General features: G+C 42.6%; 1 protein-coding gene across 4 annotated transcripts in view; it reads left to right on the top strand.

Annotated features, from left to right (window-relative positions):
• Positions 1-14,280, top strand: part of ubr2 (ubiquitin protein ligase E3 component n-recognin 2) — a 162,512-nt gene that overhangs the window by 17,485 nt on the left and 130,747 nt on the right. For all 4 annotated transcript variants that reach the window (XM_085980818.1, XM_085980815.1, XM_085980809.1 and 1 more), the window contains exons 3-4: positions 8,396-8,474; positions 13,519-13,629. In XM_085980818.1, coding sequence (XP_085836944.1) covers positions 8,396-8,474; positions 13,519-13,629 — 190 coding nt within the window. The remainder of the gene's footprint in view (positions 1-8,395; positions 8,475-13,518; positions 13,630-14,280) is intronic.

The following is a 14,280-nucleotide window of genomic DNA, read 5'->3' as shown; positions in this document are numbered from 1 at the left end:
CTCTCCCATCTCTTAAAACTGCACTTATGAAATCCCAACTGTCCCGCCTTTGGCCCTCCATTCACCATGACATTTCTGCAGCTACCGATCTACTCAGCCACACCCTCACCACCACCTTTGATGCCCTCGTCCCTATTAAAATAACTACTTTCTCTCACCCTGGTCGCAACCCGTGGTACAGCCCTCATCTTCGATCCCTTAAGTCCAAGATATGCAGACTTGAACGTATATGGCGGACAACTGGCTTAGCCATTCACCGCCAGATCTGGCTGGACCACAAAGCATTGTCGGGTCCTTCTCTTGTCTGCCAAAATTGCTCACTATTCCAGAATCATTCTGAAATGCAAAGATAAACCCTGGCTGCTATTCTCTACTGTTAACTGTCTTCTTAAACCCCTCTCCCCTGTCTCGTCCACCCTCACCTCTGACAACAAGTGCGAGGAGCTCATGGACTTCTTTGTCTCTAAGATTGAGATCATCCGTTCAGCTGGCTCTGCCACATCCCTTCCTTCCCCTAGCCCACAAGGCCAAACTTCCTCTAAGATTCCCCTGTGCCCTAGCCCTGAACTCACATCTTTCTCCAGTTTCGCTCCAATCTCCCCTCATGACCTCTCCGCGCTCATCTTGTCCGTGAGACCCACTTCCTGCTCCCTCGACCCTATTCCCACCAAACTGCTGACCACCCAACTTCCTTTTCTGGCTCCCATGTTAGTTGACATTGTTAATGGTTCTCCTCAGGTAATGTCCTCCTCTCCCTCAAATCTGCTGTCATCACCACTCTTTTTATTTAAAAAAAACAGAAAAAAACAACCGTTGACCCCTCCGTCCTTGCAAACTACCGCCCCCATCTCCAACCTCCCTTTCCTCTCAAGTCCTTGAATGTGTTGAAGTCTCCCAAATCTGTGCCCACCTTTCCTGCAATTCCATGTTTGAATTCCTCCAATCAGGTTTCCGCCCTTGCTGCAGTACCGAAACGGCTCTCGTCAAAGTCACAAATGACATCATTTGTGATTGTGACAAAGGTAAACTATCCCTCCTCATCCTCATTGACATGTCTGCAGCCTTTGACATGGTTGACCACTCCATCCTTCTCCAACGCCTCTCCTCCGTTGTCCAGCTGGGTGGGACTGCACTCACCTAGTTCCATTCTTATCTATCTAATCATAACCAGAGAATCACCTGCAACGGCTTCTCTTCATGCTCCCGCATCGTTTCCTCTGGTCCCTTGGCCCCCTCCTATTTCTCATCTACATGTTGCCCCTCGGTGACATCATCTGAAAACACAGCATCCGTTTCCACATGTACACTGACGACACCCAGCTCTACCCTCTCTCGACCCTTCCATGGTCTCTAAATTGTCAGACTGCTTGTCCGACATCCAGTTCTGGATGAGCAGAAATTTTCTCCAATTAAATATTGAGAAGACCGAAGCCATTGTTTTTTGTTCCCGCCACAAACTCCGATTCCTAGCCACTGACTCCATCCCTCTCCCTAACATCTGTCTGAGGCTGAACCACACTGTTCGCAACTTTGGTGTCATATTTGACCCTGAAATGAGCTTCTGACCACAGCATAACTAAGACCGCCTATTTCCACCTCCATAGCATTGCCTGTCTGTGCTCTTGCCTCCGCTCATCTGCTGCTGAAACCCTCATCCATGTCTTTCTTACCTCTAGACTTGACTATTGTGGGTTGTGGGTTCAAGTCCCACTCCAGGGACATGAGCACTAAAGCTAGGCTGACACTAGTGTAGTGTTGAGGGAGTGCTGCACTGTCTGAGGTGCCGTCTTTAGGATGAGACGTTAAACCGAGGCCCTGTCTTCTTTCTCAGGTGGACATAAAAGATCCCATGGCACTATTTTGAATAAGAGCAGGGGAAGTTATCCCTGGTGTCCTGGCCAATATTTATCCCTCAACCAACATAACAAAAACAGATTATCTGGTCATTATCACATTGCTATTTGTGGGAGCTTGCTGTGCGCAAATTGGCTGCCGCATTTCCCACATTGCAACAGTGACTGCACTCCAAAAGTACAGGAAACTTTCTGGTATCCGGCACTGACTGGACCGAGCTGGTGCTGTCCCATCAAAACTGCCGTAGAAACCAGCGCTAATGTTAAAACATACGGAGCTTCTGAGCTCCGTGTGAAGCAACAAACCCTGTTGCTTAACAGCTTCAAAACAGTCGGCGTAGCTTGCAAGCGTCTCTGTAGCTAAGCAACAGCTTCAGCTAGACCTTGCAGAGCCACGACTGCAGAAAAAAAGCAACGAAAAGAAAAAAAACTTATCTGAACCGACTCCTGAATTTTGCTGGTGGATAGAGCTTTCCGGGCATTTAACCTCCGGATAAATGAAAGTTTCCTGTACTTCATTGGCTGTAAAGTGCTATGAGACGTCCGCTGGTCGAGAGAGGCGCTATGTCTTTCATTTCCAACGCACTCCTGGTTGGCCTCCCACGTTCTACCCTATGTAAACTTGAGGTAATCCAAAACTCGCACCAAGTCCCGTTTACCCATCGCCCCTGTGCTCGCTGACCTACATTGGCTCCCGGTTAAGCAATGCCTCAAGTTCAAAATTCTCATCCTTGTTTTCAAATCCCTCTGTGGCCTCGCCCCTCCCTATCTCTAATCTCCTTCAGCCCCACAACCCCCCCCCCCCCCCCCCCCCCCCCAAGAGATATTTGTGCTCCTCTAATTCTGCCCTCTGGAGTATCCCTGATTATAATCTCTCGACCATCGGCGGCCGTGCCTTCTGTTGCCTAGGCCCTAAGCTCTGGAATTCCCTGCCTAAACCTCTCCGCCTCGCTACCTCTCTTTCCTCCTTTAAGACCCTCCTTAAAACCTACCTCTTTGACCAAGCTTTTGGTCACCTGCCCTAATTTCTCCTTATGTGGCTTGGTGTCAAATTTTTTGTCTTTTAATACTCCTGTGAAGTGCCTTGGGACGTTTTACTACATTAAAGGCGCTATATAAATACAAGTTGTTGTTGAGGCTGAAGTGTCTATGTTTAGTAGCTAGTCTTATAGTCCCCACTTCACAGATGATTCCAGTAACATTGAAAGTAAAACTTAAGTGTCATCTTGCCACAGTTGGCAGCACTTCCACCTTTGGATCAGAGGTTCTGGGTTTGAGTCCCACACCAGGAGTTTCGGATGACTCGCTCTAGTTCGGTTCTGTGTGAATACTGCATTCGAAGAGGAGTTGTCCACCTGATGAGATGTGAAACGTAGGGCTTGTTCCAGCAATTTAAGTAGATGTTACAGATTCCATTGCACTATGTGAAAAACAGGGAGTTCTCCTGGTATCCTGGGTAACATTCCTTCCTCTCAAAACACCACCCAAAACAGAATAACCACATTTGTCTCATTTCTGTTTGTCAGAATCTCACTATGCTTCCCTATGTAACCGGCACTGCACTTCAAAAATATTTATTGTAGATGAGGTGCTTTGAAACATTTCTAGAAAGATGTGATGAAGTGTTACATAATTGCAAGTCTCTTTTTTGCTTGGAGGCAGGAAGGGAAATTTGGCAGGCAGGTTAACCTGTGCAACTCATCATGTTCTCAGAAGCCCAAGAACAGATTGTTGCTCACGTGGTTTGGGGAATTGTGTGCTGCAAGAAACCTAAAAAGACAAATGAAAAGAAATTATGAAGCAGTAGATGAGGTTATCATAACACAACTTAGGGACAAGATATTGTTTGTGTTTAATTGTTAAAATGCAATGTTTGTGTGTGAGACTTTGACATGAAATGATAATATAGGTGTGTGTGCAACTATTTTCACATTCCTGATTGATAGTTAACTGCATTTAATTATCACTTAACACTTCCCACTGTGGAACATTTTTGCAAATGTGTTTAAAAGCTAACCTACTGTGAGAAATAAATAGAATGCATTTTTGATGCCTTCTGAACGTTCTTTCATTTGTGTGGATGATGATCATAAGATGAATATTTAGCTCCTGCAATGTGGCTGTTGTCCTGTCTGCTCTGTTTTTCAGTGTGCAGGGCTCCTTCTGTAGCACAATGACATTAACGAGTGTAGAACTGAGCCATATGGACCTAAAGGTCCCAGGTTTGATTACCAGTCTATCTTGGCAGCACAGTTGGAGAGGAGAGAATGTAAGCCAGGATTCTCTCTACTTGCTGTCCGGTAGCTCCTTTTTGGAAGTACTGCATGTGGGGATATAGGATGGGAAAATGTTTGGGCTTAATTGTGATGACCCGCTGCCCCTGTCTAGATTTGTATGTAAAGAATGGCCATTTATGTGAAGTGCTGGCTGCTGGCAGCTATGGAACCATAGAATAGCATGACTCAGTAGCTTTGTGGGGGAACAAACCTGAAGATGGAGAATGTAGGTAGTGCTAAGGTTATTTTATATTAATGTTGCTGGTTTTTTGTCCTCTTTTGTTCTCAAAGATCCTTGCAGGAATATGCTTAAACAGGTGCTTGTTGCCCTCCTCTGCTTTGCTCAATTGGGCATCATTCTTAGCCCAAAGGACTGGAAAGTGTAAAATGTTCCATCCTTGTTAAAGAAATTGGAAAGGGATAAGGCAGAAATTATAGTCCAATTAGTTGTCTTTCAGTTATGGGTAAACTTCCAGCATCTTTACATAATGAGGCTAGTGAACACTTGGAAAGGTGTGGGCTAATCCATGCTGTATAATACACAAGAGTATTCTAGTGTGGTGGTAATAGTACTGAACTAGCAGCCCAGAGATTGAGTGTTCAAATCCTACCAGGTGAAATTGAATTCAACACATTTGGTAATGGATCTGCAGCATGGAAAATAACCAAAAGCTGCTGGATTGTTTTAAAATAAAAACTCAGCTGGTTGACTAATGTTCTTCAGTAAGGGAGCCCGTTGTCTAAACCTAGTGCAACCAATATGTGACTGCAGATCCACAATACATGGTTGACTCTTAATGCCGTCTGAAGTGGCCTAGCAAGCCACTTAATCGTACAAGCAATCGCTACAAACCAGTTGGCCCATGGCCACCTTCTCCTTAGAAGACCTACTTGGGGCATCTAGGGATTGTCAATAAATATGGCGTTGCCAGTGTTGCTCACATCCCAAAAACAAATAATTAAAAAATCACTAGATAAGGAGAATGCAGTGAATGGTGTGCATATGAATTTTCAAAAGCCATTTGATAAGGTGCCACAGATCAGGTTTGATGCACATAGTATTATAAAGGGAGCATAATCTATTGGCTACAAGAATGGCCGAGGACAGTAAAGAAAGAGTAGCGTAAATGGGTGTTTTTTGGTTAGGCAGGGTGTGGGACTTTTTTTTCCACTCATTTTAAATGATTTGGACATGGTTCCCAAGAGAGATTATGGTTATGATGAGCTGGGAGGAAAACTGCAGGGGTGTATAGGTTAATAGACGGATAGGTGGCATGTGCAGTTCATGGCAGAGAAATATGAAATAATAGATTTTGGGAAAAGGAAGTACACCCTAAACATTAAAATTCTTAAGAGTAGTGGGAGATCCCTAGGTACAAATACACAGATCTTTAAAGGTGGGAATGCAGGTAGAAAAAGGCATAAGAAGGCAAATGGAATTCTGCATTTGATATGCAAGAGCACAATGTAAAAGCAAGGAAGGATGTTGAATTTGTACAACATTGGTTAGGTCACAGTTGGAGTATTGTGTGGAGTTCTGGGCCCCCACTGTAGCAAGGGTATTAGAACCACAGAAGGAGTACAGCAAATATTTACCAGAATTATACCAGGAAATTAAAGATTATAACGGAAGAAAGATTAAAAAGTGGGACTTTATTCACTAACAAAGTTACAGGAGCTCTTACTCTGGCTTTCAAGTTTATAAAGGTTTTGATAGGATAAGCAGTGAATGATTGATTCCTCAATTGGTGAATTGGTAACAAGGGGGCATAGACTTGGGATTATCATGGGAAGGAGGAGGTCAGAGGCAATTTCTTCAGAGGGATATTAGAAAATGGAATGCTTTCCCACAAGTAGCTATTGAGGCAGAGACTATAAACATGATTTAAAAAGAAATTGGTGAGGTATTTGAAAAGTTAGAGTGCAAAAGGATATGGTGAAGGGGCAAAGAAATAGGAAAAGAGTAGGTCCAGTTTAGAACTGCTACAGGTGCTCTGGGCTGAATAGTTTTCTGTAATGTCATTTCTATGATTCTGTATACAGGAAACTTTCTGGTATCCAGCACTGACGGGACCGAGCTGGTGCCGTTAGATCAAAACTGCCGTATAAACCAGTGCTAATGTTAAAACACAGAGCTTTTCAGCTCCGTGAGAATCAACAAACCCTGTTGCTTAGCAACAGCTTCAAAACAGTCGGCTGCAGCTGCAAGCGTCTCTAGCTGAAGCTGTTGCTTAGCTACAGACCTTGCAGAGCCTGACTGGGGGGGGAGAAAAAAAGCAACGAGAAGTAAAAAAACTTATAGAAAACAGCTCCTGAATATTGCCGGTAGATAGAGCTTTCTGGACTTTTAACGTCCGGTTAAACGAAAGTTTCCTGTATGAGCATTGATGATGAATGATGGTGGACTATTGGACCCCAAGGGCACCAAAGCCAATATGATCTTGTTTTCATCAAATGCTCCCATGCACCCACACTTCCTGCAGTGACTGCTGGATAGCTATCTGTAGTGGAAACCAGCTGAATTTTCCCCTCTAATGCACAGATGTTTGTCAATTGACGCTCCCACGTGGCGCCCCTGCTACATCATCTAACTCAACACAAACTGGTGATACAATTTGGAACCCTCTTGGTCTGTACAGCTTAGCTATACACTGAATAAACTTGCTAAGCCAGTTATTATTAACTTAAACAAGAGTGCTGAATGAGATAATGGAGATTTGTTAGGAACTGAAGATTATTGATGGAGTCATTCAACATTGGAAAGGTACTGGTAATTTGGAATAAGTCTAATATGCCTATATTCAAAAAGGCTAATAAAAAAGACACCAACAATTGCAGAGCTATTTGTCTAACCAATTCTGTGTTTTAAAAAAAAAAAAAAAAAAATGGAATAATTATCAGGAGGAAACCTGAGCAATGTTTGAACAAAAATAACCTGGTTGGAGGAATGGGGAGATTGAGTGAGGTGCCCCAGGGATCACTCTTGGGACCACTACTGTTTTGAATTTAAATCAGCAACTTAGATTCAGAAGCATAATCAAATTGGCCCCCTAGTTGGAATCTATCAAACTCGGAGAACAGTGGGATCAGAGGATGCAGCTCAGAAATAACGAAATGAGTGGGACAAAATATGTACGCGAGCAGAAGAATGGTAAATTAAATTTAATGTGGATTAGTATTAAATCTATATATAAAATGATTTGTCAGTCTGTCGGTCTGGCTATACACTTGAAAGTTATAGAGCGTACCTACGCGTGCGTTACGTCCAAAGAAAGCTGACCATTCCAGGACGGTCGTAAGCGTATTTGCTTTTCGGTCGGACAAAAATTGTTCGCGCGTTATGCAAAAAACCTTCAAAATTAAACTCATTATCTGCTAATTAGCATTGATTGACTGACAAGGTTGACCAATCCTGTGCCGTCATGACTGACCAATCCTACAGTTCAGTCACCTGATGGTTGGCCAATCGGTGTGTGTGTGGGCGGGACTAATCGTTTTCATCTCCGGCATCGGGCAGCCATTGCTTTAACTACTTCCAGCTCAAAATCTGCTAATACAGCTTCGAAAAAGTTAGTATCTCTTATAAAACGTTTTTGGTAAATCTTATGTTATTTTTAAAAGTACTTTCACTTTCATCTTTCAGGGTATTAAAAGGTAGAAATGTTGCCCGGCAGCAGATTCACAGAGGGACACAGAGACAGGCCCGAAAGCCTGGGACTCGATTTAAACCGCCCGGCCCAAAACAGCCCTGGCAACACGGGGCCCCCCAGCTAGTATATAAATATAAATGAGTGAAATGGACACAGTCGAGCCTCATTATGTAAACAGTAATCACTTGGGCAAAGTACCACGCGGTGACCAGTGTCCATGGAACTGTACTCCAGGAAGGAGTTGGTGCTTTCCAGAGGAAGAGTAGAAAATATTAGCAGAAAATGATACTTGGAATGTCTATCTGGTAGTAGTGCAGAAAAAGCATTCTTCATCTTGTTGCATAATGGCACCTTACTTTACTTTTTAAGGAAAACGAAATTCCCCAATTATTGCTGCCTTCCACTTCCTCCTTAGCTGCGAGACTGGAACGCTCATTCCTGTGTAGTCTGTGAATGAATTTCCAGAAGTTATGTTTAAATAATGTGACGTGTTAACAATTCTCTTACTGTCCTGGATTGCTCAGCTGAGACTCGTTCTGGGGGGAAAAAAAGCTCTTTTTATATAAAAAGCACATGATACCCAAGCCTAACATGAACTTTTTGTTCCTTTTATTAGAGATTGTGCAGTCGATCCAACCTGTGTGCTATGCATGGAATGCTTCTTGGCCAGCGTGCACAGAGAACATCGATACAGGGTAGGTTGTTTAACTGCTCCCACTCTTTCAATGTCACACTTTTATTTGTTTTGGGTAATGTTTGCATCCTATCTGAAGCAATGCAGTGAAATTTCAGCTGCATACTTCAAGCAGCCACTTGACAACAAATAGACATTGAGCAGAAACCCTTTATTGTATCTGAAAATCATTCATTACTATTACAGTAAGCTCTTGTTTAAACGGCACTTTATCATCCGGACTACTTTAATAACTGGCATCTTCTACCATACATTTATACAGTACATTTCTTGATTTTTTTATTTTTGTTTGTTAAAAATTGCCTTGGTAGGTATATACCTCTGTTATCCAGAATTTTGCATCAACCGGCACCATCCTGGTCCCATAGGTGCCGGATAAGAAAGAGTTTACTGTATAAATAGAAATGTAAGTTCCTTGGTGGCGTATTAACTTAATGCATCATATGGATGATTACAAAGCCATCAGTACTGCACATTTGCTAATTTGTACTGAACTGCCTAATCTTAGCTCTGGTGATATGGACACTATAATTGGCTTGTATATTCTTGGACTGGAGGAGGGAGGAAGACGCCAGGCTTTCTGCTCTTCATTGCTAACCATGGATTGTACAGTTGAGTAACTTGGAGACGCGCCAAGAATGGCCTTTTGGCACTAAGTACTGGAAGGGTGCCGATGTCCTTCAGCATTAATCTGCTTTCAAACAAGAAAGAAAGGAAAAAAATGATCACGATTACCTGGCCAAATGCTTTTAAAATACTACTCCTTTTGCTATATTACTATTGCCTGATAGATGAAAATAAGTGAAATGTAACATGTAAAAATGAAATATAATCGTGTTTTCTTGATAGATTACAAAGTGTGGTGTCTTGCCACTTACTGTCTCTGCATACCCATCTGTACATCACCTCCACTGCTGCTGAAACCCTTTCTTACCTCTGGTCTCGACTTTTTCAGTGCACTTTTTGCTTACCTCACAAGCTGCACTCTCAATTTCCAGCAAATACAGAACTCTGCAATCCGCCTCCTATCCCCACAAAGTTCTACTCATGTATTGCCTCTGCTCTTGCCAACCTCTCTTGGCTGCCCATCCCTCAGCACATCAATTTCAAAATCTTTATTCTCATCTGCAGATTCTTCCATGGCCTTGCTGCTCTACATCTCGGCTTGCTTCCTTTGCTCTTCTAGCTCTGGTTTACTTGGACTTTCCTTCACCCGGCTCTACCACCAGTGGTAGAACTTTCAGCCATCTTTCCCCTCTCTTGCTGTCCCCCGAAAGCCTTGCTACTTTTTTCTCCACCTTCAAAAGCCTCCTTCAAACCTAATTCTTCAATAGCACCTTGTGCCACTTCCTCTAATCCCCTCCAACTCCTAATGGGGAGTATGACTCTCAACTGTGAAGTGATTTGAGAAATTTTAGTTTGCTATATAAATATTTGTTGTAATAGTACTCCATGTAAAATCAGACTTTTTTACAATTGGCAGGACAGGCATGCTTATTTGATAAGTGAACAAAACTAATCGCGTTTTAAAATGTGAAATGATCCAAATTTTTGAATGTTATTAATAACTAAGTACAAATTATGTGATCATGATTCTTCAAGTTCTTGGTGGGAATGACTGTCGGAACTTCAGCATGTTTGTACAGGAAACTTTGGTTTAACCGGAGGTTGTATGTCCGGAAACCTCGCTCTACCGGCAGAATTCACCCCCCGAAAACAGCGCCTGAGTCATCGGCAATGTTGCCGGTTCAGAGTCTCCAACGGCTGCCGAGTTCGTCAGTGGGGGTAGTTCTACAAACTGCCACTACTTGGCCTCTTGGCGCCAGCGGAACTCGGAACACCTCAGAAACCCTGCATCAGGAGTCTCACCCTCCCACGCTGCTCAAGTTTTATGCAAGCTCGGAGACATCTGAGTGCAGAGAAACGGCGCACGCTTCGTAAGCCTAAGCTTGAAGAGCTGGATACCGTGCTTTGAGTGGTTTGCTCTGAAGCGTTCAGAGGGTGTTCCGATTTCCGGACCCATGCTAATATCAAAAGCGAAGGATTTTTATGCAAAGATGGAGCTCACTGACAAGTGTGTTTTCTCTGATGGATGGTTATCGTGCTTCAAGGCACGGCATGGGATACGACGACTCAATGTTTGCGGGGAGAAGAAATCAGCTGATCACGACGCCGCAGAAGAATACTGCGATTATTTCAATCGAATTGTGCAGCAACATGATTTGTCGCCAGCACAGCTATACAATGCCGATGAAACGGGCTTATTTTGGAGGTGTTTGCCAGAATCAACACTTGCTGGGGCTAGTGAGGCTAATGCTTCAGGTTACAAGAAAAATAAAGATCGTGTAACCGTGCTAACGTGCGAACGCTGCTGGATCACACCGGGTTAAACTTCTCGTCATTGGGAAGTATAAAAATCTCCATGCATTTAAAAATGTGAGGCACTTACCTGTTGAGTACAAAGCTCAAGCAAATGCTTGGATGGATAAGGAAATCTTTTCAAATTGGTTCCATCATACTTTTGCTCCATCTGTGAGGGAACATTTCCGTAGAATAAGGAAACCTGAAGATGGCAAATGCATTTTATTGCTGGATAATTGTAGAGCCCATCCACATGAATCCGAGTTGGTTTCTGGAAATATTTTCACCATTTATTTGCCACCAAATGTAACTTCTCTCATACAACCCATGGACCAGGGCGTTATCCAAAATCTCAAGTGTCGTTACAAGAAAGACTTCCTACGTAGACTGATAAGCCAAGATGACAAGACAGGTATTCAGGCATTTCAGAAGGAATACAATCTTAAAGATGCCATCTTTAAAGTTGCATGTTCCTGGAAATTGGTGAAAGGTCAAACTTTGAGACAAGCCTGGTGCAAATTGTGGCCTTGTGTAATGTTTGCTGAAGGTTCTTCTTCAGAGGAGGAATTTCGTGGGTTCAATGTTTGTCAATGAAGACTGCAGTAATGGAAATGGCTGACATGGTGAAAGATGTAGGCCCAGCAAACCCTCTACATCACCTCGGTGAAAGTGACATTGAGCAGTGGGTTGATGCTGATAGAGAAGTTGCTGTTGTGCATTTGCTAAGTGATGATGAAATAATGGAGAATGTTTTGAATCCAAGGAAAGAAAAGGAAAGTGCGATGGAAAATGAAGACGATGAGATTTCTGAAGTGAACAAGATTTCTTGGGCTAAAGCTGCAGCAGATCTTGCTTCATTCATCAAATTTGCTGAAAGCCGTTCTTGCTATTCTGCCCAAGAAGTTATGCAGCTCCATATTCTGCAGTCTACCTTTCTGCAAAGAAGGCAAGAGTCCACGAAGCAAGCAGACATCCGGGACATGTTTAAGAAAGCTTCCAAAAGAGTTGGAGCAGTGGAAGTGCCTGAAGAATCTGTTGAAGTGCATGATCCTGATGAACCAGTTGGCTTGGAATAAGTGTACAGTCAACCACCGTACAGTACTTTATACTGTACTGTACAGTCGTTTAAGTTTTGTTTTACAGTACTGTTATGTCATTTACAAGTTTTGTTTTACTGTTAAGTAATTAAAGAGTTATGGATTACCATCAACTGGCAGTACTGTACTTAATCAAGCATCTTTCACCATCCATTTAACACAACATTCTGTAGGTGAGTACCCAATTACTGTATATTGCACATTTCTTGTTTTTTAAATTTTTCTTAGTTAAAAACAGCCTGGGTAGATAATCCGCTCACCACTCGAACTTTTGATAGATCGGCATCACGCCAGTCCAGTCGGTGCCGGATATCAGAACTTTTCCTGTAATTGTATAATGGCATTATAGAATCATAGAAGGAGGTCATTTGACCCATCGAGCCTGTGCCGGATCTCTGCAAGAGCGCTTCAGCTAGTCCCACTCCCCCGCCTTTTCCCTGTAGCCCTGCAAATGTTTTTCCTTCAGGTACTTATCCAATTCCCTTTTGAAAGCCACGATTGCATCTGCCTCCACCACCCTTTCAGGCAGTGCATTCCAGATCCTAACCACTCACTGTGTAAAAAAGCTTTTCCTCCTGTTGGCTTTGGTTCTTTTGCCAATCACCTTTAAATCTTTGACGTCTGGTTCTCGACCCTTCTGCCACCCTCTCTAAGGCCTTCACATCCTTCCTAAAGTGTGGTGCCCAGAATTAGACGCAGTACTCCAGTTGAGGCTGAACCAGTGTTTTGTAAAGGTTTATCATACCTTCCTTGCTTTTGTACTCTATACCACTATTTATGAAGCCCAGGATCCCGTATGCTTTTTTAACCGTTTTCTCAACCTACCCTGCCACCTTCAACAATTTGTGCACATATACCCCCCAGGTCTCTCTGTTCATGCACCTACTTTAGGATTGTACCCTTCTGTTTATATTGCCTCCCTCGTTTTTCCTACCAAAATGTATCACTGTGGTGATTATTCTTGTTTTATAAGAGGCATTGTAATTGGTTGCCTGTTTTCCTGCCTTGAGATATATGCTGTAAACTTATTGGTTAGTTGATTCCATGTGACCTGTGGTGGCCATCTTAAATTCAGTTTTCTACAGTTTGGTTGAGACTGGGTGCTCAACGTGTACTTGCTGGTTTTTTAAGGTTAATAAAGCCTAGCTTTTGAAAGGCAATCTACTCTTTATTTCAATCACTTTGCACTTTTCTCTGTTAAATTTCATCTGTCACGTGTCCGCCCATTTCACCAGCCTGTCTGTCGTCTTGAAGTCTGTCACTATCCTCCTTACTCTTCACTATACTTCCAAGTTTTGCATCATCTGCAAATTTTGAAATTGTGCCCTGCACACCCAAGTTTAAGTCATTAATACATATCAAGAAAAGCAGTGGTCCTAGTACCAACCCTTGGGGAACACCACTGTATACCTTCCTCCAGTCCGAAAAACAACTCTGTTTCCTGTCACTTAGCCAATTTCGTATTCACTGTCCCTTTTCTTCCATTCTTCAGGTACAACTTTTTTCTCTTCCAGATTAGGAAAACAATTCAAAGGAATAATGAGGATATGAACTTTAATATATGACCATGCTTGTTTTTTGATCTAGATGACTACGTCAGGTGGAGGGGGTTTCTGTGACTGTGGAGACACTGAAGCCTGGAAACAAGGCCCATATTGTCTGAAACATGAACCTACTGCCTCAGGAGCTATGGAGGAGGTATAATATCATAGTTTTTTGATCAGTTATTTCAAGTGATATTGCTTATTTTATCTATTGTCTTTTTTTTGTATTCTTTCTTGGGATGTGGGTGTCGCTGACAAGGCTGGTATTTATTGCCTTTAAACCAGTGGCTTGCTGGGCCATTTCAGAGGGCAGCTTAGAGTCAACCATGTTGGTGTGAGAGTGAAGTCACATAGGCCAGCACGGGTAAGGACAGCAGGTTTCCTTTCTTAAAGGGCATTAATGAACCAGTTGGGTTTTTATGACAATCCAACAGCTTCATGGTCACTTTTATTAATGGCAGCTTCTTATTTTCAGATTTTTAAACTGAATTCAAATTTTCAAACTGCCAGTGAGATTTGACTTGACATTTGTACTGGACTATGAGTTCAGTCCTCTGGATTACTAGTTCAATTACATAATCACCACACTACCGTAACTGCTAGTATCATAGTATTTCCTCGTGTGTTCCAGAATGTCCTTTGGAATTAAATTATGCCACATGATTTTGCCTGTGAAATGTACTTTGATGTTTCACTGCCCACAGTTTGTTACTGTAATCTCTAGTGTTGCAATATGCTTTGATCAGGTAAAGCAATATAACTATTGGAAATAAGAAAAAAACACATTTTCAAAAAAGATCTTGCT

Source organism: Somniosus microcephalus, chromosome 3, assembly GCF_052327205.1.
Source record: "Somniosus microcephalus isolate GS21.2 chromosome 3, FLI_Smic_1.0, whole genome shotgun sequence".
NCBI lineage: Eukaryota > Metazoa > Chordata > Chondrichthyes > Squaliformes > Somniosidae > Somniosus > Somniosus microcephalus.
Note: the sequence above shows the minus strand (reverse complement) of the source record. Positions and strands in the feature narration are given on the sequence as shown.